Raw genomic sequence first — 11,008 nt, forward strand, 5'->3', positions numbered from 1 at the left:
GCAAAATTACCACATCATTAACTGCCACATCATCATACCTTATCACCTTATTCACCCTATTAAAATAGCAACATTTATATTTATTCACCCTATTAAAATAGCAATTAATATCTTTATTCAGAAAAAAATTAAAAAATCCTTCACAAAGTGAATACTCATAATCCACTATCAACAACTTCCGAAGTGAATACTCATAATTTCCTTTTGGGTGACTATGTATTATGAACAAAGCTTTGTTTATTCTGTATAGTTGGCTAATCTCTCATTGTCACTTTTGATCAAGTGAAATTCTAGCTCAATTATCACCCTTTCATGTATGTGATTACATTTATTATTCTAGCTCAAACATAAACAACTTTGATGGTTTAGTTGTGTATCCTTTTTATAAAGGATGTTACATTTTTTTCGCGCGGGGGGTTGGGGGGCGGGGAGCAAGGAAAGCTATGGGCTTCAGACTGTCACGTTAGTGAATAATTTTAAAATAATTTAACTGTTTAAGCTTAGTACATAGGGCTTAAATATTGTAGTTTTGTAATTTAGATAGTGTGTTACATTTATTTCCTTAAAAAAAGAATATTAGTCATGGTAATTAGTTGGCATGTTAGTAAATATGAAGCATGTAAAGTGGTATGTTTTAACACTTTTCAAAGTAAGAACCATGTTTTAATTTAGTATGAAGATAGTAAAACAACAAAAATCTTTCATAACTTAATGCTTGGATGGTTTCTACTATTATGAGTTTAAAAATTGGTCATAAGTCGCAACTACAGGCACTCAGGTATATGTTAGCTACATATTGTTGAACTTTATAATTTTTTTTACCAACCTTTATAATTTTCAACATGTCACTGAAATTGAATATAGCAGGAGTCATCACTTATTAGGGGAAATTCCAATATCCTTCATGGAGAACCAAAAGAAAATCTTCAATATAAGTTTCACTGCCCTCTTATCAAACATCATCATGTATTATGGTCTCCCACAACCATTGTATAAACAATACCATAAGGACCTCCGTCAAAAATATGTAGTTAAAATCAATTTCTCTATGAATAGAAAGGCGAGACCAATCAGTATACGGTGCACATCATCAAAGGACTTGCAAACTGCAACTGAAAATGCAACAAGAAAGGCCATTGCGAAGCTTAAAGAGCTATACGTGTTTGACATAGCAGATTTCAACTTAGAGGCCATCCGCCTTGAGAGAAAGAAACGACGGATTGCAGACATTAAACGAGTTGAAAAAGAGATTGCATTAGAATCTATGAAGAGAGAGTATATGGATGTTTGCAATAAAAATGATAACCTTGTAGAGATACTAATTAGAATCTAAGAAGTTAGGCTACCCCATTAATTGGGCGAGCTTGCGGACATGGTGAAGAACCTAAACATGTTTTGTCTATGACTAACATATAAAGCCTAGAAGTTAGATTATCTTTTTATTATTTGTAATCCATTATATCTCTCTTTATGGTTTCCCATTTTATTTGTTTGATTATATATTTTACAAGAATAAGACAATTAATGAGAAATAAATTTATATTATTGGGATTTTCTAGGATTGTTATCATTATGTTGTTCTTATATTTAGTTTTGCACTACCTTTTCAAAAATTGTAGTTCTTTCATCATTTCCTAAAATCCATGGCAGTTAGCTAAGTATCGTTCGTCCTACAACTATCAGAATAGATACTTTTGGAATGTTCCTTTTTTTTAGCTCTATTATTATCTACTTGGCAGACAGAAGTCCAATTTGGTTAACCATCATTTGTTCTGTTATTTTCATTAATTTCATTTTATTATGTTGGAATTTGCAGAGTTGTTTGAGGCTAATTTCAGTGGTTGACACTTGACACTTCATTCCAATAGCCTAAGGTACTTTCTTCTTATTATGCAAATCAATTTTTTAAAAATATAATGCATATATTTCCTTTTGGGTGTCTATGTATTATGAACAAAGCTCTGTTTAATCTGTATAGTTGGCTAATCTCTCATTGTCACTTTTGATCAAGTGAAATTCTAGCTCAATTATCACCCTTTCATGTATGTGATTACATTTATTATTATTTTAGCTAAGTTATCGTTCGTCCTACAACTATCAGAATAGATACTTTTGGGATGTTCCTTTTTTTATAGCTCTATTATTATCTATTTGGCAGACAGAAGTCCAATTTGGTTAAATAGATCCCTTGAATATATATATATAAGCATAGTATTATTAAACCTGCCAGCCACATGTTTATATATATTTTAACAGGTTAAAAATGCTGATGCAGTGATGGTAGACATAGAAAAGGCAAGACAAGCACGACTCTTACGCCGACACATTTTTAGGCAAAGAAGGGCAAACCAAGTATGGACCGCAATACGAAATCAAGACAATAACTTACAAACTCAACAAATAGTAAGGACCATATTGAGTGAAGGCAAACAAACGAAAAATCTCATTATTCTAAATTTTATAGCATAAGAATCACTTAATATGTTCACATTTCATGTTTTGTTGACATAGACAAGGCAAGGCAAGCAAGACACGCACGACTGTTACGTCGATACATTTTAAGGCAAAGGGCAAACCGTGTAAGGGCCACACTAGCCAGCGACATACCATCTCAACAAAGTGTATCAAGTACATTAAGTGAAGGTACATACAGAAACTAACAATACCAAAAAAAAAAATGAAACTGCACAAAGTTAATACCCCAATTAATGAGTTCGTATATGTTATTTTCTGACATCCAATGTACCATCCTTGGTTCCAAAGGGTCCCCTCAAACTTATTGTCAAAAAAGGAGGATTGATAATGGTGAATGTTCGAAGTCATCACGCCAAAAACAAAGAGTGGAGTTAGAAGTAAATGAAATGCACGATCAGGCCAATCAAATTGACACCCACTTAACAACAGGTATAATCATAATTGGCATAATCGTGTTGTGAAAAGCTTATTAATATGTATACAAGAAATTAACCTTGAGTTTTTATGTCATGCAGCTACAACAACAATTGGATGTAGTAGCGAGAACAACATACATGCACACGTTTCTGGAAGAAAAGAGCGACAAAGTAAGGCCACTATCTTTTAATGCTTTTACAACTATTTAGATGTACAATGCCATATGATGTAACTAAAATCAATATCATTACAGGGAAGTACAAAGAAACATGGAATTTTGGGCCACCGACAAGAAAATGTGTTGACTGCAGTGCAAGGGTTTGGATTGAAGAAAGAGTGAAGAGTGTTGGCTCAGTTGACAACCCTAAGCACATCATCTGTTGTCAAAAGGGGAAGATTCAACTCCCACAACTCGAGAATCCACCTCAATTCTTAAGAACCCTTTTAAATCCAGATGGAGGTACTTGAAATAAAAATTTCAAGGAGAATATCAGGCCGTATAACTTTATCTTTGCATTCACATCTATGGGAGGAAGGGTTGACAGAAGTGTTAATAGAGGTCCTGGACCATATGTCTTTAGATTACACGGACAAAACTATCACAAGATAGGCTCATTGCTCCCTCCTGTTGGTGAACAACCAAGATTCACCCAACTTTATATTTATGACACTCAAAATGAGGTAGCCAACAGAATCAACTCCCTCACAAGCAATGCCACCAATGAGTTGGATCCCGAAATAGTTGCTGGTCTTGCAAACATGCTTTATGAAAACAACGAACTTGCTAAGGTGTTTAAAAGGGCAAAGGAACGATTTGCTATCACTGAAATGCCAAATGTTCGAGTACGCCTAATTGGTGTGCGGTCAAAAGATGGTAGGGAGTACAACCTACCAACTATAGAGGAGCTCGCGGCATTAATTGTTGGAACAGGTGATCCACAACAAAGTACTAGAGATGTCATCATAGAGGAAAGAAGCTATGGCCTTCGAAGGATCTCAGAGAACCACCCCAGTTTTATGGCCTTACAATATCCATTGTTGTTTCCTTATGGAGAGGATGGTTATAGAATTAACATCCCCCATAAAGATGCTGAGACCACAACTAGAAAGAAAAAGAAAACAATCACCATGAGAGAGTATTATGCTTATCGATTGTGCGAGGAAGTAATGACTTCTCATATATTGTGGGAGGCTACGCCAACAATTCATAGTAGATGCACTGACATGCATTGAAGAAGTGAGGCTAGATTATGTCCGCCTCAATCAAACCACAATAAGAGGAAATTCTGCGTGGGTTAACAGATGCAGTTTCTCGAGGGAATACATCACCCGCCTCAATAGGGCAACGTGTAGTATTACCTTCATCATTCACTAATAGCCCCAGATTTCGAGTCCAGAACTACCACGATGCAATGGCCATATGTAGATGGGCCGGCCCACCAGACTTATTCATCACATTCACGTGTAATCCAACATGGAGTGAGATTAGAGAGTTCGTAGCATTGAATCCGGGGCAGCGGCCTGAAGATCGCCCAGACATCGTGGCTGCTCGATGAATTAATCAGGGACTTAATAACAAATGAAAATTTTGGGAAGGTTCTTGCAGGTATGAAGAGAAATTAACGAGTTACGAAAACTTTGAGATTAATAATAAGACCAGAAATTAATTATGTTTTTTTTTTTGGCAGTTATATACACCATTGAGTTCCAAAAGAGAGGTTTGCCACATGCACATATACTTCTTTTTCTACATCCGGAGGATAAGATTAATAACCTTGAAGACATTAAAAGCATAATCTCAACGGAACTTCCATACAAAGAAGCCGACCCATATGCATACGAATTAGCTATCCTGCTAATGGTACATGGGCCATGTGGGGTTATAAACCGAAGCTCCCCTTGCATGCAAGATGGGAAATGCTCCAAATACTATCCCAAGGATTTCAATTCTGGAACAACTGTAACTGTTGAGGGTTTCCCAATATACAGACAACGTGACGATGGTCGAACAACTATAAAAAATGGCCACACAATAGATAATAGATTTATCATCCTTCACAATGTTGATTTGCTGGTGAAGTATGCAGCCCATATAAATGTAGAATGGTGTAACAGAGATAAGTCTTTAAAATACCTATTCAAATACATGAATAAAGGACAAGATATGGCTCTTGCAATGATTGAAGAAAGGCACACGCCTACAATGGAGAATCAAGAGAATGGGTCTGAACAAGTAGTTGATGAAATTGCTTCCTACCTAAACTGCAGGTATTATTCACAAATAGTTATTAGTACAACAATAAACATCTTTTTCTATATATATTAAAAATAAACTAACCACTTCAGTGGTGTTCATGAATTGTAGGTATGTCTCGGCCGCAGAAGCAAGCTGGCGAATATTTGGTTTTGAAATGCAATATAAGGACCCCGCTGTTGAGAGGCTGACCTTCCATCTAGAAGATGAACAAGAGGTCATTTTTCATGACCATGAAGCACTTGACACGGTCATTGAAAGAGTAGGGGCTCGAAAAACAAGCTTGACAGAATGGATGGAGACCAACAAGTTGTTTCCAGATGCTTGAGAACTCATATATGCTGACTTCCCAACCGAGTGGGTGTGGAAAAAATATTTGAAAATATGGAAAAGGCGAGATAGGGGGTTTAAATTAGGAAGAATATATTTTGCTCATCCTAGCTCTAGTGAAAAATACTATTTGAGGATGCTACTCAACATTGTCAAAGGTCCAACTTGCTTCCAAGACATCCGCACAGTCGATGGAATCATTTATGCCACATACAAGGAAACATGTTATGTCCTAGGATTGCTTGACAGGGACAATGAGTGGAATGAGGCTCTAAAATAAGCTGCTACATGGTCAACCGCACCACAACTATGTGAGCTTTTTATAACAATTCTACTCTTCTGTGAGGTGTCAGAACCAAAAACTCTATGGGAGAAGCATTGGCAAAACCTTTCCGATGATATACAGTATAGACAACGACGTCGTCTAGGTATTGAAGGGTTGAGTCTAACAGAAGATGAAATCTAAAATTACTCGCTCTATGAGATTGAACAGATCTTAAAAAGAGGAAATAGAAGCCTAAAAGAGTTCCCTGGAATCCCATTTCCTGATATGACCCATCTTGAAGACATTGGAAATAGGATGATTATGGAGGAGCAAAATTATGACACATGCACATTGACTCAAGAATCAAATCACCTTTAAAGAGGTTTAAATGTTGAGCAGAAACAAATTTACGACACTATACTCCAATCTGCTTATCGACAAGAAGGCGGGGTGTTCTTTGTCTATGGAAGTGGAGGCACAGGGAAAAATTATCTATGGAGAGCCTTAATATCAAAGTTAAGATATGAAAATAGCATAGTCCTTGCGGTGGCATAATCGGGTATCACATCGTTACTTCTGCCAGGTGGACGAACAACACACTCGAGGTTTAAAATACCACTAGTTTTTGGTTCGGGCGATGCCCGGGATCATTGTTTATATATAAAAGAATTATAACAAAACTAAGTGCAATATATTGGTGTGGTACCTGGTTTTTAGTGGACAAAGATTAGTTTATAAAAGGTTCCACTTAAGTATCTAATAAGACTTATAATTAAAGACTTAGAGTCGCCACCTCATTTTTATCCGAATAAGGACGGATTTTAAAACAGTCAATAAAAAAAAAATCAACTGTTAACTCCATAAAAAGAAATAAGGCACAGGGTTCGGGGTTTAGGTTAAGAGAATCGAACGTCTAGAACTTGTCTTCCCTTCCGTTCTAAGGAACGGGCTCTTACTATTGCGTTGTTAAGAATCAAGTTTTAAAACATGTAAACCACATTAAAAAAGATAATACAAGGTAGGTTTGAGCACCAAAGTTGCACTACGTACCGATCATAGCGAGATTTTGAATTCACTCACGGATCAAAACCTTCGTAGTTCGGACAGATGCCATGATTTAAATTACCAATTTCATTGGGTTTTTTAATTTGGGTAGTTGACATAAACGTCATTTTTTGTAAGTGGGATCTTAGTGATCTTTGACGGATTCACTCATAAAAGTAAAATGAACCACCTTGGTTGAGGAAAATCACCCCGATTAGTGATCACCAAAAATGTCTTTTGAAGAAGACAATTCAACAAATGCGTCCCAATTGACGAATTTTTTAGCGGGTCAAGGTATTTTTTGGAGTGAAACTGTAAGGGTTCACTATATAATCTCACTTTGGGTTTCAAATTCACTCGAAGGTAATTTTTATAAGGTTTTAAGGGTTGTGTGTTTAGGCTTAATGGAATTGACCAAATAAAACACGACACTTGTCAAGGCCTTACTTCCAAATAAAAGGGAATAATAAACTATTTAATTATATTCGATTGTCAATTAATCCATCGGGTAATTATAATGGGATATAAGCTTATTTTTATGGAGATGGATAATTGATACAACCTTATACAACTAAATAATTAATCTTAACCTCATGTTTGTAAATGAGGCCATAACCTTATATTAACTATCATTAATTATTAGAAATAAACAAGCAAAGTTATGATTCATTCTTGTGTAACAAAAGGGTTTGAAATAAAAAGGTTCACGAAATTATAAAAGAAAATAATGTTTGTTAAAACTTTATTTCTGAAGTCATCTTAAAATAAAATAAAAGATTCTTAAAATAACACTTAGAATTAAAGCAAGTTAAAACTCTTATTTCTAAAGTCATTTTTAAAATAAATTTAAAGACATTTTAATTAAAACTCCATGAGTTAAGAAGTATATAGTGTAATATAGGTTTCATACCACCATTAGTTCTTTAAAAATAAATTAATACAATTTTTTAAAAAGCAATTAAGAGAAAAACGTGCATATTTCATCTCTTTGATATCTTGAACTAAAAAAATAATTAAAAATCATAGAAAAATCGAAAAAATTATTGTGAGATATGGTTGGAAAGATCTTGAAAAGTTCTAGCACTTGAGCTAAAGAAATGGAACTGATTCTAGTCGTAAGGGTTGTTTTACAGGACATCTTTGGGTCGTAGTAAGTAATTCTTTACTCTTGAAAAACCTTTGCTTAAACTCTTAATTCCTTAGGTCTTTAAGCTCACTTTAAGAAATAAATCATTCTTTAAAATATATATTAGGCAGTCACATGAATGTATTAACCTTTCATATTTAAAATGCATTGTAAAGAGATGCAATGCAAAATGTAATTAACCCCCCTCTTTGTAACTTATCACCTCACCAATAGGCTTGGCTTTCTAATGTGGAGTAATGAGAGATTTAGGGCTAATTTAGCACCTAATATCGTCATTACCCCTATTGGTAACATCACATGAAAACAAACACATTAGTTAGCATAATAATAATAATTAAGGAAATTAAGAAAGGAATAAAGATAATACCTCGAACTAGATGTAGCAATTTTTTGGATAACCCTTCTTACTTATCAAGGATGAAAGGATGATCACTCCTTAATTAAAGTGCAATAAAAGAGACTAAGTGATTTTTTTTGGAGTTTTGAGATATTAAAGGAAATTAATGCAAAAATAGAGCTAAAGAACTTTTTTTTTTTTTTTTTTTTTGATTTTTGATTAGAGAAAATAAACTTGAAAAATAAAGCTGAATCTTGAGAAACAAACCCTATTTTTTTTTTTTTGGTTTTTAATATGGACTTACTAATATTTTTTAATAAGGATAATAAAAAATATAATGCTTGAACTTGAAATATTTTTGTGTTGTTTTTTATAGGAATTAAAGATGATAACAACTCTTAAATAAAAATAACAATATCAACTTAATTATAAGATGCTTTTAATAAGCTAATAATTTAAGAATAAAGCTAAATTAGAGAGATTTTAACGAAAGCAAAGATTAGAGGAGAAAATTTTTTAGAGAGAATTTTTAGAGAGAGAATTTGTAGGAATTTTTGGTGTGTCTAAAACTTGAGAATTAGGGGGGCATTTATAGGAAAATAAAGGGGTTAATTTGTAAATAAAAAAAAGTAAATAAATTAAAAATCAAGGATTATTTTGGTAAATATAAAGATTTTGGTAATAATGAGAATCTTGATATTAAATTCTTTCGTTTTATATGTAACAAACTTACTTAATCTATTTTGCAACACTTAAATTGATAAAATAAAGAAAACCGTAATAAAATGAACTCTAATATTCACATAAAAAGGTTCTAAAATGCCATGGTATTACAAAAAAAGAAAATATATGATCAAGTTATGTCACAACTCAGTAATACTTACATGGTATACGATAGCAGAGTGCCTAAATTTATTTAGTGACTATTATACTTACCAAGGTATTAAAACAACACTTATAAAGTAAATATCAGCTCTGAGATGTCAGCTCTGAAAGTTACACAAAGACATTAGGTTACAATACTAATAGGATTGGACAAAATATTTCAGAGCTTATAAAAAAAGAGTAAAAACAATAACCCATGTCCTTATTAGACAGTACATATAAATTTACCCAAGAACATCTAAACATACGGCAAAACCTTAAAAGTACGAGCATTACAAATAATAACCCTTACTAAAAGTATAAAGTAAGGTAAATCATATAAAATCATAAGATTGACATGGTCAAAGTGAAAATACACCATGTAAAATCATACAATATTAAGTCATACGACATAGATTTCAGGTAGTCAAGAGTAAACTATATTCCCTTGACCGAATGACCTTTAAAAAAAAAGGTGAACCCTTATCTTGCTTTACTCTACTAAAACACAAATTTATATTTATCATAGTCGTAAAAAAAATAAAAGATACAAAACTAGATCAAAACAACAGGAAAACAAATAAAACAGAAGACCAAATTCACGTCGGCAACGTAAATTAACGTAACAAAAATTACTATTTGGAATAGCGTCAAATAGTGTTTGAATAGTGTCAAATAGTGTTTGAATAGTGTCAAATAATGTTTTGAATAGTGAAATGCAATACATGACACGTCTGAAATCCAGCTGTCCCAATTAACGTCAGATAAATATTGATGCAATTGGTCCAAATTGAAATTTATTGGATACAATATTAACTGCAGGAGATAAAAAAAAGGTGACGTTATTTAACTATTGATCATTGCTTACCAAAACTGACGAAAGAATACACAAACTAGACTGAGTAAACAAAAAAAAAAAAGGAAACAAACGTGAATGTCAAAACTATTAAGATACCAAAATGAAGATAATCATGCAACATCATTCACAGAAACTCAATACACGATCCGAATTTTCAGCTGTCTTTACTATTCATACATACTTCATTACTACGCGTTGTATTCACAAGTATTTCCCGTTTACTCTCGTCCATACAATACTCAATTATCCTTAGATAAATATCGATGGGTTTGGTCCGAACTTATATTTATCAGATCAAGTATTATCTGCGGGACAAAAAGACAAAGACATTATAACAAGCGTACATAAAAGGAGGTCCCTTTAGCACTACAACATATAGTACCCATTTAGGTGTGGGGATGTTTGTCATTTCCTATGTTGGTTGGGCATGAGTCTTTAGATTAGTGGACTTTATAGCTTAGGTAAATTGGTCATATAATAGAGTAGTGCACAAATCGCAAAAATCACTAGATAAAATAAAAAGAATAAAACTTACTCTAACAGTCTAAGTGAACATACGATATACTTATTGTACTCTAAAGGAGTAAACAACGCTTGTTTATAAAGAAAATGACATATTCCCCTGGCGAGACAAAAAATATTGTACTTTATACTATACGATTATTATACATATACATATAAAAATACGATCTAAAATACTTACTTTTTACTATAAAAAGAAATTACCCTTATCCAAAATCTCCACTCACCACTTAATTCTTATCTTCTTCCATCTTCCTCCTTACCCGAAAAAACCAAACAACAACAAAAAAAAAAACACCATTAAAACCCGGCCACCATGTTTCGAGAAAACCAGGAAGATCAGCCGGTCTTCAACTTTGAGGAAGACATGAGGATGATAAGGGTGTACTTCATGTACATTGTGGGGCTAGTGGTCCTCCTAATGGCTGCATTAATTTACTTGTTAATACACAAGTAAAACCCGAAAATTACTTCGGTGGAGTAGGGTAAAAATA

The 11,008-nt window shown here is 33.5% G+C and overlaps 1 protein-coding gene across 1 annotated transcript; it reads left to right on the forward strand.

Moving 5' to 3' along the window:
- Positions 1-3,417: 3,417 nt before the first annotated feature.
- Positions 3,418-4,125, forward strand: LOC145575266 (uncharacterized). Its single transcript, XM_081633156.1, has one exon. The coding sequence runs from the start codon at positions 3,418-3,420 to the stop codon at positions 4,123-4,125; it is 708 nt and encodes a 235-aa protein (XP_081489282.1).
- The last annotated feature ends 6,883 nt before the right edge of the window (positions 4,126-11,008 follow it).

Source organism: Chenopodium album, chromosome 13 (assembly GCF_948465745.1).
Source record: "Chenopodium album chromosome 13, dcCheAlbu1.1, whole genome shotgun sequence".
Taxonomy (NCBI): domain Eukaryota; kingdom Viridiplantae; phylum Streptophyta; class Magnoliopsida; order Caryophyllales; family Amaranthaceae; genus Chenopodium; species Chenopodium album.